Source organism: Heptranchias perlo, chromosome 4, assembly GCF_035084215.1.
Source record: "Heptranchias perlo isolate sHepPer1 chromosome 4, sHepPer1.hap1, whole genome shotgun sequence".
Classification (NCBI taxonomy): Eukaryota; Metazoa; Chordata; class Chondrichthyes; order Hexanchiformes; family Hexanchidae; genus Heptranchias; species Heptranchias perlo.
This window is the reverse complement of record NC_090328.1, coordinates 8,552,033-8,572,956: the sequence shown is the minus strand read 5'-3', so window position 1 is coordinate 8,572,956 and position 20,924 is coordinate 8,552,033. Positions and strand designations below refer to the sequence as shown.

At 41.5% G+C, this 20,924-nt stretch overlaps 1 protein-coding gene across 4 annotated transcripts in view; it reads right to left on the bottom strand.

Annotated features, from left to right (window-relative positions):
• Positions 1 to 18,535, bottom strand: part of rgs12b (regulator of G protein signaling 12b) — a 248,487-nt gene extending 229,952 nt beyond the window's left edge. For 3 of the 4 annotated variants that reach the window (XM_067982440.1, XM_067982442.1, XM_067982443.1), the window contains exons 1-2: positions 17,658 to 17,812; positions 13,844 to 15,883 (exon numbers count right to left, since the gene is read on the bottom strand). In XM_067982440.1, coding sequence (XP_067838541.1) covers positions 13,844 to 15,745 — 1,902 coding nt within the window. In that variant the 5' untranslated portion in view covers positions 15,746 to 15,883; positions 17,658 to 17,812. Of the gene's footprint in view, positions 1 to 13,843; positions 15,884 to 17,657; positions 17,813 to 18,313 lie in introns of those variants that run through there. The other variant, XM_067982441.1, reaches the window with a different exon arrangement.
• Between the last annotated feature and the right edge of the window lie 2,389 nt (positions 18,536 to 20,924).

Genomic DNA, 20,924 nt, shown 5'->3' with positions numbered 1-20,924 from the left:
ACTAAGTTAGATGGCATAGTATATAGCTTAGATGGGAGCAGAAAGTTGCAAAGGGACATTGATAGATTAAGCAATTGGGCAAAACTGTGGCAGATGGAGTTCAACGCGGAGAAGTGTGAGGTCATTCACTTTGAATCTAAGAAAGATAGAGCTGAGTATTTTCTAAACGTTAAGAAGCTAGGAACTGTGGAGGAGAAGAAAGATTTATAGGTCTACCCACAGATATCACTACAAGTTAGTGGACAGGTAAAAACATAATTTAAAATGTTCATGGAACGTTAGCCTTTATCTCAAGGGGTCTGCAATACAAAGGTATGGAAGTTATGCTGCAGATGTACAAAGCATTGGTTACACCGCATCTGGAGTACTGTGTTCAGTCCTGGGCACCGCATCCCAGGAAGGATATAGTGGTCTTGGAGAGGGTGCAACGCAGATACACCAGAATGATACTGGAGCTTAAAAAGTTACATTACGAGGTAAGGTGGCATAGACTAGGCTTATATTCCGTTGAGTATAGGCAATTAAAGTGTGATCTAATTGAAGTGTTTACGATGATTAAATAATTTGATAGGGTATAAAGAAAGAAACTATTTCCTCCGGTGGGGGAGTAAAGCCTTAAAATTAGAGCTAGGCCGTTCAGAGGTGATAACAGGAAGCATTTCTTCACATAAAGGATAGTGGAAAACTAGAACTGTCTCCTTCAAAAAGCTGTTGAGATTAGGTCAAATGAAAAAAATCAAAACGGAGAAAGGTAGATTTTTGCTAAGTAAGGTTATTGAGGGATATGGATCAACGGTGGGTAAATGGAGTTGAGGTACAGATCAGCCATGGTCTAACTGAATGGTGGAACAGACGTAGGGTACCACAGGGATCAGTGCTTGGGCCCCAGCTATTCACAATATATATCAATGATTTGGATGAGGGAACCAAATTTTTTTTTTTTATATTCGTTCACGGGATGTGGGCGTCGCTGGCAAGGCCGGCATTTATTGCCCATCCCTAATTGCCCTCGAGAAGGTGGTGGTGAGCCGCCTTCTTGAACCGCTGCAGTCCGTGTGGTGACGGTTCTCCAACGGTGCTGTTAGGAAGGGAGTTCCAGGATTTTGACCCAGCGACAATGAAGGAACGGCGATATATTTCCAAGTCGGGATGGTGTGTGACTTGGAGGGGAACGTGCAGGTGGTGTTGTTCCCATGCGCCTGCTGCCCTTGTCCTTCTAGGTGGTAGAGGTCGCGGGCTTGGGAGGTGCTGTCGAAGAAGCCTTGGCGAGTTGCTGCAGTGCATCCGGTGGATGGTGCACACTGCAGCCACAGTGCGCCGGTGGTGAAGGGAGTGAATGTTTAGGGTGGTGGATGGGGTGCCAATCAAGCGGGCTGCTTTATCTTGGATGGTGTCGAGCTTCTTGAGTGTTGTTGGAGCTGCACTCATCCAGGCAAGTGGAGAGTATTCCATCACACTCCTGACTTGTGCCTTGCAGATGGTGGAAAGGCTTTGGGGAGTCAGGAGGTGAGTCACTCGCCGCAGAATACCCAGCCTCTGACCTGCTCTCGTAGCCACAGTATTTATATGGCTGGTCCAGTTAAGTTTCTGGTCAATGGTGACCCCCAGGATGTTGATGGTGGGGGATTCAGCGATGGTAATGCCGTTGAATGTCAAGGGGAGGTGGTTAGACTCTCTCTTGTTGGAGATGGTCATTGCCTGGCACTTATCTGGCACGAATGTTACTTGCCACTTATCAGCCCAAGCCTGGATGTTGTCCAGGTCTTGCTGCATACAGGCTCGGACTGCTTCATTATCTGAGGGGTTGCGAATGGAACTGAACACTGTGCAGTCATCAGCGAACATCTCCATTTCTGACCTTATGATGGAGGGAAGGTCAATGATGAAGCAGCTGAAGATGGTTGGCCCTAGGACACTGCCCTGAGGAACTCCTGCAGCAATGCCCTGGGGCTGAGATGATTGGCCTCCAACAACCACTACCATCTTCCTTTGTGCTAGGTATGACTCCAGCCACTGGAGAGTTTTCCCCCTGATTCCCATTGACTTCAATTTTACTAGGGCTCCTTGGTGCCACACTCGGTCAAATGCTGCCTTGATGTCAAGGGCAGTCACTCTCACCTCACCTCTGGAATTCAGCTCTTTTGTCCATGTTTGGACCAAGGCTGTAATGAGGTCTGGAGCCGAGTGGTCCTGACGGAACCCAAACTGAGCATCGGTGAGCAGGTTATTGGTGAGTAAGTGCCGCTTGATAGCACTGTCGACGACACCTTCCATCACTTTGCTGATGATTGAGAGTAGACTGATGGGGTGGTAATTGGCCGGATTGGATTTGTCCTGCTTTTTGTGGACAGGACATACCTGGGCAATTTTCCACATTGTCGGGTAGATGCCAGTGTTGTAGCTGTACTGGAACAGCTTGGCTAGAGGCGCAGCTAGTTCTGGAGCACAAGTCTTCAGCACTACAGCTGGGATGTTGTCAGGGCCCATACCCTTTGCTGTATCCAGTGCACTCAGCCGTTTCTTGATATCACGTGGAGTGAATCGAATTGGCCGAAGACTGGCTTCCGTGATGGTGGGGATATCGGGAGGAGGCTGAGATGGATTATCCACTCGGCACTTCTGGCTGAAGATGGTTGCAAACCCTTCAGCCTTGTCTTTTGCACTCGTGCTGGACTCCACCATCATTGAGGATGGGGATGTTTGCAGAGCCTCCTCCTCCTTTAATTGTCCACCATTCACGACTGGATGTGGCAGGACTGCAGAGCTTTGATCTGATCCGTTGGTTGTGGAATCGCTTAGCTCTGTCTATAGCATGTTGCTTCCGCTGTTTAGCATGCATGTAGTCCTGAGTTGTAGCTTCACCAGGTTGGCACCTCATTTTTAGGTACGCCTGGTGCTGCTCCTGGCATGCTCTTCTACACTCCTCATTGAACCAGGGTTGATCCCCTGGCTTGTTGGTAATGGTAGAGTGAGGAATATGCCGGGCCATGAGATTACAGATTGTGCTGGAATACAATTCTGCTGCTGCTGATGGCCCACAGCGCCTCATGGATGCCCAGTTTTGAGCTGCTAGATCTGTTCTGTAACTTTTCCAAGTTTGCAGACAACACAAAGCTGGGGTGGAATGTGAGCTGTGAGGAGGATGCAAAGAGGCTCCAATGTGATTTAGACAAGTTGAGTGAGTGGGCAAGAACATGGCAAATGCAATATAAACATGGATAAATGTGAGGTTTTCCACTTTGGTTGTTAAAACAGAAAGGCAGATTATTATCTGAATGGTGATAGATTGGGAAAAGGGGAGGTGCAACGAGACCTGGGTGCACCAGTAACTGAAAGCGAGCATTCAGGTGCAGCAAGCAGTTAGGAAGGTGAATGGTATGTTGGCCGTCATTACAAGAGGATTTGAGGAACAGGGATGTCTTACTGCAGTTGTACAGGGCCTTGGTGAGACCACATCTGGAGTATTGTGTGCAGTTTTGGTCTCCTTATCTGAGGAAGGATGTCCTTGCCATGGCGGGATTGCAATGAAGGTTTACCAGACCGATTCCTGGGATGGCAGGACTGACGTATGAGGAGAGATTGGGTCGACTAGGCCTATATTCAACTAGAGTTTAGAAGAATGAGAGGTGATCGCATCGAAACATATAAAATTCTAACAGGACTGGACAGACTAGATGCAGGGAGGATGTTCCCGATGGATGGGGAAATCCATAACCAGGGGTCACAGTCTCAGGATACGGGGTGTGCCATTTAGAACCGAGATGAGGAGACATTTCTTCTCTCAGAGGGTGGTGAACCTGTGGAATTCTCTACCACAGAAGGCAGTGGAGGCCAAGTCATTAAATATATTCAAGAAGGAGATAGATATATGCTAAAGGGATATTGGGAAAAAGCGGGAACAGGATCCTGAGTTAGACGATCAGCCATGATCATTTTGAATGGGGCAGCAGGCCCAAAGGGCCGAATGGCCTACTCTTGCTCCTATTTTCTATGTTTCTATGTAAGCATAGAACTGGGAAGTACTGGGAAATGCGAGTGTGTGAATTTGCTGCAAGCATTCAAAAGGGAGCCAACATAACTGCAAAGAGAAGGTAGGTGTGTATGAGGGGGTGTCACCCAGTCATCATAGTCTCTTGGAACATGTTTCATCATCTTTGGGGATCAGAGAGGAATTTCGTTGTTCTTTTCCTAAACTTGCCTACGGCTTTTTTCTGGTTTTTGCCAGAGAGTACATTGCATGTCAGGTGGGGGCAGAGGGAGATGATGGTATGTGGAAGTCACATCATGACAGTATAAGACAGGTTCAATGGTGTAGCTGATCTTTTCCTGTCCATCATTTTCGTATGTTTGTAAGACCCACAGAGATGCCTAGTTCTTTGGTTTCAAGGTAAACCAAGCTCCACAAAAGCTTTTTGTTTTACAAAAAGGAAAAACACTGTGGAAATGTTTGGATAAATGGTTCAAATAGTTCTCCTGTGCAACAGTTTGCTCCGCTTAATTGGGACAAGAACTTCACTTTTAGTGTTCCTTGTGATGCAGCAGAATCTGCATATGAAATATGCACAACCTTCTCAAGGGCAATCAGGGATGGGCAATAAATGCCGGCCTCGCCAGCGACGCCCACATCCCATGAACGAATAAAAATGTATAAGGTATAAGCCCGCTTTGAGTATTGTGCTGTCAAGGAATGTTAGCTAAAACTGGACGATATCCCTGAGAGGTGGTAACCGTTATCTCTCAATCTCAGGTTTCTGAAAACTCAGCCATACTGGTCAATAATACATTTGCTGAAATGATACTCAGCGTTTTGAAAAATGTAAGGATTGACAAGAGGCACCAAATGATCTTGGAACTGGTAAAGGCTAAATTTTGTGTAGAGATAAATTTCTCATTAAGTTTTATGAATACATACATGAAAATTCTTGCAGCAGCAAATATACCACAAATATACATTTAATGACAAGCATCTTAAATATTTTGGTTACACGTGCTGCTTACATACTTGTGAAAACTCACTTGTAAATAGTTGAATATTTACAGCAATTACTTGTAATTTGTTAAAGCAGCTTAATAGTCGGTGAACAAACACTGTTTATTCAAAATTGTTTATTCAAAACATGACATAATTTTTGGTAAAATAAGATGCTAAATTTAGTGCTTCAAAAAGCTGAAACTGTACCCCAGAATGCCTTCAGGAGGAAGAAAATTGACAAATAGTATATTTTCAACTGCTTCATATGGTAACTTTACCTACCTTACTGCCAAATGTTATTAAAAAAAGTCTTTCAAATGTTCATTAGTCTGCACGCACACATCTCCATTTGCGAATGAAAAATATTAAGCTTGCAGAACTCTCCATTATTGTAAACAGGACAACTCTACTCAAATCACAGAATGAACTACTGACCCCAGTACTATGACTTGGTAAAATTTAAGACCTTGTTTGTACTAATAGTGCATTCTATGCTTCAACCTGCCAGACGCACACATTTCTTGCAAATTTTACTATTAAGATTATGTATGTCAATATGACTAGATGTACTACTTTTGCTTAAGAGTCTATGTAATTACACTTATGTAATTAACAAAGATCCTGTTTTCAATTCATTAAAACAATCTTCTCTGCTGTACCACCATTACATTGAAGTCTGCAGCTAGCACCATTTTCATAAAGAAAATCTCCACAGTTAAGTAGAAAAATGAAATTACTTTCAACATTTATGCATTATTTTACAAACTTCCTATGACAAGAAATATTGCTTTGAACAGGTGAACAAGAACTGAAAAAAGCCACTGAAAGAAACCAACATGTTCCTTGGCATGTCCAAAGTTGCATCCTGAGTTTGTTTTCTGTAGTACTTTGCATTTCTTTTTCTAGGAGGCAGGATTTTAGTAAGATTAGTGCAAAAGAGAACAAGTCCAAGGTAGTGAAGATCCTTTAAAAAGACATGGATGCATTTCTTCCTTTAAAAAAACACCTCCTTTGTGACACAAGCAATAAATTATTAACAGCCTTGTTTCTCTTGTATCTTGTAAAATAAATTGGAAATCATTCAAGTGGAACACATTTTTCAAAAACATAGCCAATAAAATCTGACTACGCCTAGTTACTAATAGTGATGACATAATTATAAGCTATATCCTGGTGCTAAGCTAGTAGATCAATCACAAAGGCTCCCACTGCAACAAATTCTTATAGTTGCTACTGTCATAATGGCTTATGGTGTTCATAAAATTTATTCGTGTCATTTTGACTGCTCCTAAAATTAGTATCCTTGGACATTTAATATATTTTTACTATTCATCTAATGCAATTAATTTTCAGTATCATAAACACTGGCATTAATTAGACACACAGTATCCATCTGTGCAGTGTCCACAGACCTGGTTAATTAGGCACAATGGATGAATAATTTAGGGTCATCTGAAGCTCTAAGACATGTTTTTGTCCTAATTCACCACAGAGCAAACTTCAGAAATCAACTCAACCATAATCAACAGAAACTTGCCTGGTTAATGGCACTTATTGTGATGGGAGAAATTCTCCCAGTTGCAAAATTATGCTCTGAACTGTGGAGAGGACACCACCATGAAAAGGAGATTAACTTTCCAAAGATCCTTGAAAAATGCAAGTAAAATTACTAATTATGCATAATTGAACTGTCAGCAAACTTTTGTATGATAAACAACTTCAGATGAAAAAATTCTATTCCCTAAGCAAGTACTACATTTTATTAAATAATGATTAAACATTTATATTAAGATACCCACAAAATTGTGCACCATTTATCACAGGCTTCTCAAGAACAGCTGTCAGGGCCTCATGGCTAAATTAGGGCTGTTACAATGCTATTTTTGCTGATTTTGTTTGATTTCAGTACTCATGCACTAGATTAGATAGTTTATTAGCAGCTCTAATCCCTGTTCCCCTGACCATGCTTTCCCAAATCAGTTCTCACTTCCTCCAGCTCCAAACACATACATACCCAAAATAGAAGCTTTATTGTAGAGCATATCTAAATGTATAATTTTTAATGAATTTGCACAACCTGATTCACTGAGATTATGAACTTGAGTGCAACAAGACAATGCCCAGTTCAAGTGGTTGCATCACCTTAACTATTGACAGCATTTACAGTTATGTAGAGAGACTTGAGAAGTTAGGGCAATTTATCCCCCCACACGACAGCAGAGAAATTTAAGGGTGACCTGAAAGAGGTCTTCAAGCTTATGGAGGTTTATGACAGTAACAAGACAACACAATTTTAAGGTAATCCCAAAATGGCAAAGAAAAACTAGAAAAAAAAAAATCACACATACGGTGGTTAGAATGTGGAATCCTCTCTCAAAACCGGTCTTGAAAAGATTTAGAAAATTGGTTGGAAAAGAGGATTATTACAGGATCTATGGCGAGGATGTACACTGTACACTGTGCACTGAGGATTTGCGAGCACTGTTGGGGGGGTTTAAACTAACTTGGCAGGGGGATGGGATACAGAGTGGAGCTACAATAGGGGGTGATGTGCAGCCAAATATAGAGGAAAAAACAAGTCAGCTTGGAAGACAGGGCAAATATGTGAGGGCAAGGCTGGATGGCATCTATTTTAATGCAAGGAGTCTTGCGAACAAGGTGGACGAACTGAAGGTGTTGATAAACACATGGGAGTATGATATTGTTGCTGTCACAGAGACATGGTTGAGGGAGGGGCAAGACTGGCAGCTCAATATTCCGGGGTACAGAATCTTCAGGCGAGACAGAGGGGGAGGTATAAGAGGGGGGGGGGTCGCAATATTAATTAAAGAATCAATTACTGCCATAAGAAGGGATGATATATTAGCAGGTTCCTCTAATGAGGCCATATGGGTGGAGCTTAAAAACAAAAAGGGGGCAAGCACTTTGATGGGAGTGTACTATAGGCCCCCAAACAGTCAGGGGGAGATAGAGGAACAGATATGTAGGCAAATCTCAGAAAATTGTGCAAATCATAGGGTAATAATAGTGGGGGATTTCAACTTCCCCAATATTAACTGGGATACTCAGAGTGTAAAAGGCTTAGAGGGTACAAAATTCTTAACGTGCATCCAGGAGAGCTTTTTGAGCCAGCATGTAGAAAGTCCTACAAGAGAGGGGGCGGTACTGGACCTAATTCTAGGGAATGTGGCCGGCCAAGTGGAAGAAGTGCTAGTAGGTGAGCACTTTGGTGACAGTGACCATAATTCGGTGAGATTTAAGGTGGTCATGGAAAAGGACAGGGAGGGGCCGGAAATAAAGGTTCTAAATTGGGGGAAGGCCGATTTTAATAGGATAAGGCAGGATCTGGCCAAAATGGACTGGGATCAGCTGCTTGTAGGAAAATCCGCATCAGAGCAATGGGAGTCTTTCAGAAGGGAGATTGAGACCATACAATGGCAACATGTTCCCGTAAAGGTCAAGGGTGGTTCCAAGAACTCCAGGGAACCTTGGATGTCAGGGGATATACGAGAATGGATTCGGAAAAAAAGGAGGGCTTTTGGCAGATACAAAAGGCTAAAGACGGAGGAAGCCCTAGAGGAGTACAAAAAGTGCAGGGGGATACTTAAAAAAGAAATTAGGAGATCAAGGAGGGGCCATGAAATAACACTGGCGAGCAAAATAAAGGAAAATCCTAAGATGTTTTATAAGTATATTAAGGGTAAGAGGATGACTAGGGAAAAAAATAGGGCCCATTAGGGACAAAAATGGCAATCAGTGTGTGGAGCCGGCAGATGTAGGAGGGGTTCTAAATGAATTTTTTGCATCTGTTTTCACTATGGAGAAGGACGACATAGACATAGAAATACGACAGGGGGACTGTGATATACTTGAACATATTAACATCGAGCGGGAGGAGGTATTGGCGGTTTTAGCAGGCCTAAAAATGGATAAATCCCCAGGCCCGGACGAAATGTATCCCAGGCTACTGTGTGAGGCAAAGGAGGAGATAGTGGGGGCTCTAACACATATATTCAGAACCTCTCTGGCCACAGGGGATGTTATTCAAGAAGGGGAGTAGGGAAAAACCGGGGAACTACAGGCCAGTGAGCCTAACATCAGTGGTAGGAAAATTATTGGGAAAAGATTCTGAAGGACAAAATTAGTCTCCACTTGGAGAAGCAAGGATTAATCAGGGATAGTCAACATGGCTTTGTCAAGGGAAGATCATGTCTGACTAATTTGATTGAATTTTTTGAGGGGGTGACTAGGCGTGTGGATGAGGGTAACGCAGTGGATGTGGTATACATGGATTTCAGTAAGGCCTTCGATAAAGTCCCCCACAGGAGACTGGTCAAGAAGGTACGAGCCCATGGAATCCAGGGTGCCTTGGCACTTTGGATACAAAACTGGCTTAGTGGCAGAAGGCAGAGGGTGATGGTCGAAGGTTGTTTTTGTGACTGGAAGCCTGTGGCCAGTGGGGTACCACAGGGATCGGTGCTGGGTCCCTTGCTGTTTGTGGTCTACATTAACGACTTGGATATGAATGTAAAAGGTATGATCAGTAAGTTCGCTGATGATACAAAAATTGGTAGGGTGGTAAATAGCGAGGAGGATAGCCTCAGTCTGCAGGACGATATAGATGGGTTGGTCAGATGGGCGGAACAGTGGCAAATGGAATTTAACTCGGAAAAGTGCGAGGTGATGCACTTGAGGGACTAACAAGGCAAGGGAATACACAATGAATGGGAGGACCCTAGGCAAGACAGAGGGTCAGAGGGATCTTGGTGTGCAAGTTCACAGATCCCTGAAGGCGGCGGAACAGGTAGATAAGGTGGTAAAGAAGGCATATGGGATACTTGCCTTTATTAGCCGAGGCATAGAATATAAGGGCAAGGAGGTTATGATGGAGCTGTATAAAACACTGGTTAGGCCACAGCTGGAGTACTGTGTGCAGTTCTGGTCGCCACACTACAGGAAGGATGTGATCGCTTTGGAGAGGGTGCAGAGGAGATTCACCAGGATGTTACCAGGGCTGGAGCGCTTCAGCTATGAAGAGAGACTGGGAAGATTGGGTTTGTTTTCCTTGGAGCAGAGGAGGCTGAGGGGGGACATGATTGAGGTGTACAAAATTATGAGGGGCACAGATAGGATGGATACTAAGGAGCTTTTTCCCTTCGTTGAGGGTTCTATAACAAGGGGACATAGATTCAAGGTAAAAGGCGGGAGGTTTAGAGGGGATTTGAGAAAGAACTTTTTCACCCAGAGGGTGGTTGGAGTCTGGAACTCACTGCCTGAAAGGTTGTGGAGGCAGGAACCCTCACAACATTCAAGAAGCATTTGGATGAGCACTTGAAATGCCATAGCATACAAGGCTACGGACCAAATGCTGGAATATGGGATTAGAGTAGACAGGGCTTGATGGCCGGCGCGGACACGATGGGCCGAAGGGCCTCTATCCGTGCTGTATAACTCTATGACTCTATGATGCAGGAGATAACTAGGCGGGTTAAGTAAAGAAAAACACCAGCACAGACTTGGTGGGTCTGTTTCTGTGCTGCAACATTCTATGATTCAATAAAAGCATATTCTAAAAGCAGGATTGCCATAAGTGAACCAAAGAAAATCTTCAAGGCATTTATTCAGCATTCATTCACAAGTCAGAATGCCCACCAAGTATAAAAACTGAAAGTTATTAGATTGATTTGTCAGTAAAAAGTATACACATTTCTTGCACGAAATTGCTGTTAGTGCATTAAATCATTATTGAACGGAATAAACGGAATAAACGCAAATAAGTCCTATAGAAAACCCCTATTCAATTACAAGATACCATATTGGTACTAATAGGTTTTATCTTGTTCATACTACATCAGACCTTATGTAAAAATTGAAATTACTAGAAAGTTCAAAATTAGTACCTGTATTTCCAGCAAAAGGTCAATGATTATAGCAACACTGGTGCAATGGGCCAGCAAAAAAATTGCAAAAGCCACACAGAGGCTTCATGTAAACTGCCAAAAAACCATCAATGGTTTTGTACTGAAACGCAATGAGAAAAATTGCATTTGAACTAATATGCTTCAACATTCTTGCCATTCACTTCTTGTGCAATACTTAATTTAAATTGTTCCCACAACCAGTGACAACCTGCAACCAGTACTTGAGCCTGGTGTTATTTGCTCAAAATACTCCAGGCAGAAATCATGTTTGGAAGGACAAAATCTATAGTTGTAATTATCTACAATTATTGTACAGAAGATGTTCTTCACAGTTCAAATATGAAATATTTCACTTGCCCAAAGTTAAAAATTCAGGTCTGCCATGGACATCTTCTCGGCTTCGGTAAAATCAGTTTCTGCCATAAACAGTTTAAGCATCTTATTTTTATGGGAGTTGACTCACACTGCCCTATTAATACTTGTACGATAGTGTGACCCAAGGGTCTAACAATGGAGCCCTTTGCAACCTAAACTGGACATCCATGTCTTGTGCACATATCTTTCTTCAATCTCTCCAATGGCGAGACTTGATTAAAATCGTTAAGCAGATTTATTCGACAACAAAGTGAATGTACAGAGCAACAGTTATGATCAGATTTACCTAGTTCAATCAGTAAAACATATCCATGCAATGATATGAAAATAATGATATGAAAATAATGAATATGCTGTCCTACTTCAGTTGATCATCTTATAGAACAACTCCATTCTGTCCTATAGTCCAGGAGAGAACTTCCACTCCCCATAATCTTTACCTCATCATCGTTTCTGTTGCAAAAACTGGACTGCCTTTTAGTCTCTCTCTCTCGTTACCCTCTACTTTATGGAAAACTCTTCAATCGCTGTTTAACACAATGAGCAAGAGGTGTTTTCTGATTTCTCAGATCAAATAGTTTATTGTTTATAGTGTCTAGCAAAAACAATTTCCATTTATCATAATGATCACCCTTTTTGTTTTAAACTTGCGAGAATACACAAATACGGTGCTTTTAAAAACCCAGCATTAAAAGTAACTTCTCTTCCAAATCCTCTCCATGGGAAAATGGTCAAAAAATGTGATACCCACTATTGCACTTTGCTGAAATCCTAGTAACAACACTGAAAACCTCGAAATATTAGTTTTTATTATCAGATCAATCATTTTTACTCCAGACCAGATTTTTGCAATACGGGTCCTGAAATTCAATGATTCTGCACTTTTGATTTTAAGCCCCGCTTGGTAAGAATTTGGTTTAGCCATGAAATAACAGTGGACACTATGAATAAGTGATCATTTTTTGGTACCTGTTTCAAGACAGAAATTTTACCCCCAGTTATTTCTACATCTACAGCTCCATACTAAACAACAACTGGGTAACAATCACCTTATTTAGTGGTTCAGTGTAGGATGTCATTATAGAAATCTTAGCCTGGGAAACTACATTTAGCAACACTAGATGGGCATACGATCTGTCTTACAAAACAAAGATAAAGCTGAACTAAAGAAAGCTGATGGTCAAGTTCAAAGTTTCCCCCTATTTGGCAAGACTAAAAATAAATCCCATTATTTAGTTGATAAAAAAGAATTAAGTATGGAAACTTCCAATAGTGTGCAGTTATACTGTCATTTTCGCATTGCTATTTTCCGCTTTTAAGTAACACGGAAGTGTCAGTATTGCCCTGGACTCATGTTTCTGTCAGATCAAAACCTAAGTGAGAGACCCTCAGGAAATCTATTTTACCTCCTTGGGCTTGACACTGCATGGAGCATAACTCCAGCCCCATATCAGGCAAGGTCAAAGAAGTGATCAGGGAGTCTGATGGACTCATGGATGCTTTATAAACTTAAGCAGAGAATTTCTTTAAATGTTCTGAAAAACCAGCTGTTCTTATCTGTGCTCTTGAAACATGGGCAAGCACATATTTGCAGAACGCCGATGGCAAGAGCGGAATTCATAACCAGACAATATAACAGGGGTCTCCACTGATGCAAACGTGCTCTGCAGCTCTAAGGCCAGTAATGTAATATGACGAGAGCTTGAAATACAGTTTTAGGAGGTTTCTAAAAAATAAAACTGAGCATCCCCCCCCCACCCATAAAGGCATACTATACCTTAAATGTTACCACCCAATTCATCACAACTGTTTGAATCCTTTAAGACATCTGGATAACTGCAGTCAATATCAGATTGTGGCTAGCCCCATCAGCTAAGAATAAAAGCATGTTCTAAAACACATTATTTTAAAGTTACTGAACAAGAATGAGACAATAGATATGTCTCATTATATTCTTTTCATGTCAATTACATAATTTACATGCAGTGGATACGTCAATTTCTTACAATGCATTAAAGAGTTCACGTAAACCCCATGTCATTTCACGGCAATGTTTTAATACGCCTGGGCGACATGGAGTAAAGGTTTTGTAACAATGTCTGTAGTGCATGTAAAGACTTTGGCGCACTACAGATGCAGTATCTTCAGTATGTACGCACATACCATGGACACCCTGCTTCCGTCAACCGACTTCACAGCGACTTAAAGCCTTTGTAAACGTTTTTTACTGCAAAGGGAAGATAAATCAACTTTAAGGTAAGGTCGACGTATTCTGTAGCATGTAAAGAGTAGTGTAATTGTTTAGAATTATTACAAGCACATGCAACAAGTTAGTTGAAGCCCAAACTGGATGAATGACCATTTCATGCTTGCAATTATGCGGCAACTTTGGTAGCTGCAAAAGATAAAATTGAAACATGCTATTTCAGCATTCTTAAAAACAAATTCTGTAAAGCAAAAAAAGTTATACAGTGCACCTTTGATAACTTGCAGCTTACCACAGACATCTTACTACAAAAAAAGAGCATACTGTGCACGAACAAATCACTTACATTTTATGGTGACATACCCTTACCTTTTTGTCTTTGCTTTTCTTGTTATTTTGTTGTATCCCAAACATTTTTTCCATCCCAAACAATTTACTTGTCAGCTCATTCGTCTGAGGTACAATGCGAAAAGGCTGGCCTAAGCCACTTCCAACTCGATACTTTTCTGTCTGAATCTTGCTCATTGGAGGGGGAAGATCCTGCTTCAGTGTACTACAATTAACACTGGACAGTCCATCTGTGGATTCTGCATAGGATTCCTGATCACTGCTGCTACAGTATTGCCAGTCCTTACGGATATGAAGGGGAAGCCATCTTGGAGTTGCACAAGGAGCACTGTTCACTATATCGGATTTCTTAGCCGAAGGAAACACAGACCATGGAGACGTTCCCGGAACATCAAGCCGAGCAGAAGGACCAAGGTGTCTGTTACCGTTATGCAAACAGCAATCACTCTGTGCCAACTCTGAAAGGCGAGGTGCATGGAATTTGCTTTCCAGGTCCGGACGACAGCCATTCCACTGAGAAATACCTTGCATCTGCCCTTTACATTGTACATTACCCCAAGCACCATTGGGGACATGTTTGTTTGAGTTGGTCCCCAAATCAACAACTAAAACTCTACTACTCTTTTCCTCTTGACTATAGCATCCAATTCCACTATCACTGTTACTACCAGTGCTATTGTTCTGCTGGCCATCAGATATGTCCCCATCAAGAAAAGCTCTTGCACGCATATTTTCAAATGACTCCCCCATGTCCTTGTACAACACAGATACAAATTGAAGAACAGGCTGAGAGGAAGGGGGAAACTCCAAGCAGCCATTGGTATCTGGATCTGGTGTGCATTCAATACCAAATCGCCGAGCAATACCCTGGTGAATTTTATGCTGGCAGAGATCTGGGTCTACCATGAAGACATGACATGAAGTCCTCAGTCCACCTTCATTTTCATTAGCAAGGCTATGATCATCAGACGTCTGCATGGTGACCAGTCCAAAGAATCTTCGGTCATCAGGACACACAGCACTGAAGGCCAACTTTTCTGCGGGGTACACTGCTAGAACAGCACTTTTGTCATTGAAAAGCTTAATGCAGTCTTGCATTATTTTCATCAGGACAAGGGAATGAATCTTCTGCTCAGCACGCAAGCGTCGCATGCAGCCACGGATGGCCTGTAAGCTATCATTTTCCAGATTTGAACTTGTTGAAGGCAATTCTATGGAACCTAAGTAGCCTACTATCATCCCAACATTCAAAATGCTAGCATCTAGAACAAATCCACCTTGGTTTTCAAGGCCATTGTCAAAAACTGAGTCATCATTCAACACCTTCATTACTTCTTCTTCAGAAAGTGAATTGTGGTTTGTTTTTGCACTTCCACGTCTGGTTGGAAATCCACTGACTTTTTCGGTGACTTGTCTTTGTTGCTGTATACAGTTTCTACCACATTTGGTAGAATTGCTGGAATTGTTAAAAAGCATGTTAAAAATGCCACCTGACTGTACATCAGCAACAACCTTTTCAGCTCTGTTTAGACCCAGTATTTTTGACTTTGGCTTATTGTTCATCCATGCCACTTTTCCTTCATTGAAATAAAGCTCTTCATCACTAGAGCCAGTATCGGAGTGGTTACTACCCTCAGCGATGACAAGCTGTAGTACTCCTGTGCATTTTCCTATCAGTTTCACAACATCTTCATGAGAGGCTTTAGAGACATTAATGTCATTGACACTAAGTATGCGATCGCCAGATCGAAGCCCAACATAATCTGCTGGGCTTCCTTTCAGAATGCAGCTAAGCACACAAGGAGCTTGTCCAGAAACAGTGAATCCATATCCAGTTCTTCCTCTAGCAATATCCACATTCCTCATCCGAACGGAAGGGTGCGCACTTGAACGACGTTTCACTTGATCAGCTTGTCTATGCATTGTTTATATTCCTACTACAGCATAATATTAAACTTTACACATTATTGAAATGGCCAGGGTGAGTGTTTCAGGAAAAATTAATTGCAGCCATGTCTTGAAATGCCACTGTAGCTCATGCAAACTGTCCCAATAAAACATCTGAAAGGAAAAGAAAAAAGTATATATCAAACCAGTTCCATATATGCTATAGCTAAGAAAGGCAATTGACCTCACAGCAAGTTTCAATTACAAGTCTTTCATTTGGGCAAAGGCAGGTATATGGAGTTAGATCACAGATCAGCCATGATCTTATCAAATGGCGGAGCAGGCACGAGGGGCTGAATGGCCTACTCCTGTTCCTATATTTCATTTAGGAGACCTTTTAGCTTTTTGGAGAAAATAATCGAGTAGCACTTTCTTGTTTACATGTGAATTTCATATTAATTTAACAGTTTTTGACATTTGTGTTCTTCAATAATGTGCATCTGGGCTGGTGCAGGTCTATTAGTTGGAACTTAAGGCAACAAATTATCCTATTGGAGACATCAAAAGCAAAATACTGCAGATACTGGAAATCTGAAATAAAAACAAAAAATGCTGGAAATACTCAGGCAGCATCTGTGGAGAAAGAAACAGAGTTAACATTTCAGGTCGATGACCTTACATCAGAACTGGAAGAAGTTAAAGTTAAAAAGACGTTGTACTTTCAGAATTTGACCTTGTATACAAGACAGGTGGAATTGTAATTCATAGAAGAAACAGTTTTTAAATTCTCATCACAGGGACAATATTTTCTTCTCCCAAAAGATATTTTTTGCAGGCTCACTTTAAATAAATACTGCATTGTAGAACAAAATGCCAGGCAAAAAAGGGAAACATTCCATTTATGGTGGTGAACTTATAAAATGTTGTGTTCTATCACCACAAACAGCAAAATATATTTTTCAATAAAAGCACTTTAAGTATACAATAGTTTAGAAAAACTTCCACAGAACTCATTTAGTAGAAAATGGTTAATAGTATCAATATTTTCAATAAAGTATTGCAAATATACACAATAGAAAACTTAAACTTCCACAGAACTCTTAGAAAATTAAACTGGTTGAATTCATGTTATCAATTTAAATCTTATTCAAATAAAAAATGGCCCCAAAAATCAGCAACTTTTATAGTAACCACACAAACTGAATACGTCAATCTTCTGTAATATTTTCAATAGCAAATGAATCCTTGCTCATTTTTTTTTTAAAGTACAATTTTCAACAGCAATGATCCAAGCCAAATTCATATTAACTCAAAAATTCCAATCTATATATCCATAGTCATGCAAGTATAAATTACAGAAACTATGAAGAATTCCAAATAGTCTCGAGTTAAAGAATTAAACCCCCAAGCGTCCCCATCACATATGTAATTCGCTCCAGGTTTTAAAAACATTAAAAATTTAACCGTTTCCCAGTTTATTTAACGAGAGAGAAAAAAAACTTAGCCAACAACAGTTAGGAACTTTGTATTCTTAAAGATGCCGCTAAGCAGGTTTTTAACACCAAAAAGCAATCAAACTACATCTGGAAAAGAGACGGACCTAAGGTCGCGTACGGACAAGGCTCGCTTGTTTTACTACATTGGTTGTCTGAATTACAGCAGGTTGGGCGCGGTTTAAACGCTTCATCTTTATCGGATCGATAAAACCTACGCACAGAGTTTGACTGTTAGCCGTTGTGTTTAGGCGCTAAAGATAAGGATTCAGATATCACAGCCAGAATAAAACGCCGGACTCAAAATGAACGGAAATTTTCCTTTTGTCTGGTGTAACATAAAATACAAAAACTCACCATCGCACAAACTAAACAATGTTGAATAAAATAGGACACATGACAACGCGCACCGTAATTAGCCAACAATGGAATGCATTTTCCAATCTTTTACGTACCGAAATATCTTATTCCTAAATCCAATACAGATTAAATGCATTAGCACTGCATCTACACATTGCATTGTACTGTATTTTATAGTGTGGTATCCGTGCTATAAATGGAAGGTGTCCTCTAAGGACCACTCCAATGGTCTCAACTTTGGATGCTTCTTCCCCCAAAAAAACTTCCAAAACTGCTAATCAGCAGAGGGGGGGGGGCAAGGCGCTCACTCTAACCTGATAGCGGACGCACCCGCCACTTAGCGGCGGCGATTAGTGTTTCGGCACCGTCGCTACGGGCAACTGCGATTCCTATTGGAGCAGACACCTGTCATTCACTTTATGGTTACACCCCTCCCTCCCATCCCACTCCGCCAAGTTTGATTGACCGTAAGAACCATAGGTTTTTTTATAAGGGGAGAGAGTGAAGGGGGATTTAACTTTAACCTGTCGGTTTCAGGACGAGTATATTATATCTGTCCATTTAAACTATTTGCAGTGCCATTTACTTATTACGCACTAAACAGATGATTGAAAGGAGTATTGCTTTCCCTTTGGAACAGATAGGTCTCATTTTTAAAAAGAACATTCCATTGCTCCGCAACCGTTGTCAACTGAAACAAGCGCGATAAAACAATAGGATTTGTGCATGCAGCAACACAAAAAGCTGTTACCTCTGATCCTAACGGCTTAATTGTCACCTGTCGTAAACGAAGCGATTACTTTTTTTAAAAAAAACTATACGCGCTTTTAAAAAATAAATTCAGACGCAATGGTTTGTCAATAAAACTTCTCTCAACTTGGGAGCGTAGGAAAGGGAACGAAATCGCTTCGATGCATAAGCACGTTTACAGTCTTCCAGGTTTTTATTATGATTACCCACAGATGATGAGCCGTTAATTTTTGAAAAGGACGTCGGTTGGGAGCGCGCTCCGGGCTCAGTGGAAGGCAGCGCTCGAGCGTCTCACAAAGAACAAACCCAACAGCAACCGCGTCACGTGGACCGGCTCGCGGCTCGGGGCTCGAGCCCGCCTGCCGCGCGCGGGCGCGCTCACACATCTCACCAACCAACCGTCGGACAAAGGGAGAGCTGCCTTAAGGTTGTCCACGTTTGGAGCAAGAATGGGTGGATCCGCAAGACATCCCATGGTTCACCACAATAAACTTGCATTTGATGAAAGGGGGTTTGGATATAGGAGTAAATAAGGAGAAACTGTTTCCCACTGGCAAGGAGAGTCGGTAACACCAGAGGAAGGCAATTGGCAAAAGAGCCAGAATGGAGATGAGGAGACTTTCTTTTTTAAAAAAAAATCGCAGCGAGTTGTTATGATCTGGAAAGCACTGCTTTGAAAGGGTGGTGGAAGCAGCTGGAAGAGTAACTTTCAAAAAGGGAATTGGATAAATACTCGAAAAGGAAAAACTTGCAGGGCTATGGGGAAACAGCAGGGGGAGTGGGACTGATTGGATAGCGCTTTCAAAAGATGGGCCGAATGGCCTTCCTCTGTGCTGTATGGTACTATGATTCTATGACTTGTTCTTCTGTTGTCGCCCCTCAGAAAATGTCTCAACGTACTGTGAACACCTTAAATTACAATGGTTAAGCAAAGAAGCCATTTTGCACACAACCAACAATGGGGTGAATTAGCTATTTTTGGTGCTGTTGCTCAAAGAAGAAATGTTGACCAGGATATTGGGAAAATCCACAGCTAATCTTCAAATAAAGAGATCTTGAACATCCCAACATGATAGATAAGCATGGTCACTATTTAAATAAACCAACAACGAGAGCTGCCTCTGGGCTGCCAATGTTCGGAGGAACATTTTAGAATGGGTCCACAACTAAGGCTGATATCTGAGCACTACTACAACAGAAAGTCCATTTATAGAGCCATTTAATGTGCTTCACAAAGGCGTAAGGAGGAAAAAAATGAATGCTGAGCCATAGAAAGAAATATTAAGAGGTAATCAAAAGCTTGGTCATGAGGGTGGGTTTTAAGTAAAACTTTTAAGAAGAGGGAGGAGTTTAAGGAAGGAATTCAAGAGTGTAGGACCAAGGTGGCTGAAGGCATAGGTGCCAATGGTGGGGTAAAGGGAGGGGGGCTTGAAAAAGGAGCCAGATCCAAAGGAATGGAGTGTTTGGCGGAAGATTATGTAGTATTACAGAAGGTTACAGAGACAGGGAGGAGAAAATCATTGAAAGATTTAAACACAAGGATGAGAATTTTAAATCTGCATTGTATATTAAGATAGCTCCAGGTATTATAACCAAAGAAAAATTGCAAAAATAATTTTTGTGAGTAATAGTAGATAAAAATTTTTTGCACAGAGGATGGTTAGTTATGAGGAATTCTCCACCACAAACCTTTGTTGAAGCAGAGTCCATAAACTTTTTTTTAAAAAGGGGTTAGATTGTTGCTTGAAAAAGCAATATTAAAGGATATGGGGAGCGAGCAGGAGAACAGGAATAGACTTGTGGAGAAAAATAGCAGGCTCAATGGGGCAAATGACTTATTTCTGTGCTGTAGTGTTCTATCATCAAAATAAAAGCAAGGAAGATTACAAAACCATTTAAATATTCAATTTATTTTCAAGTGAGATACATCAAAATAGGCCACTTCTTAGGGGAAAAAGTTTTCAACAATTTTTTCCACTCCTTTGCTGAAAATGTTGGCTCCTTGCTGTGGTGCAGTTTCATTGCGATACTTCATGCGAGTAGGAAAGGTTCATGTGTGATTCTTGACTCAAATTATTCATCTAAGTGAGCAAAATACCAGAGCTCAATTATTTACTCACTCGATATCTACACATGCACTTTGCAGCAGAGGTCACTGGATAAAGATCAGGATAAGGAATGTTGACTTTTTCCTTCCCTAATCCAGGGACGTTGACGCCAAGGATAACATCTCTCCTGCTGCTCTGGCTGAAATTAACTAACATGGCACTCATCAAAGATCGAAACTTGCAATTTCCTGGTCTGTACAGCTCAACAACACCTTAGGTAAACTTGCTCACCAAAATGAGTGATTGTCCCAACTTAAGGAAAACCACTGCTCATCTCAGTTAACAAATGTAAGGAGTCTTACAACACCAGGTTATAGTCCAACAGCTTTATTTGAAATCACAAGCTTTCGGAGCTTTCCTCCTTCGTCACTCACCTGACGACGAAGGAGGAAAGCTCCGAAAGCTTGTGATTTCAAATAAAGCTGTTGGACTATAACCTGGTGTTGTAAGACTCCTTACATTTGTCCACCCCAGTCCATCACCGGCATCTCCACATCACAGTTA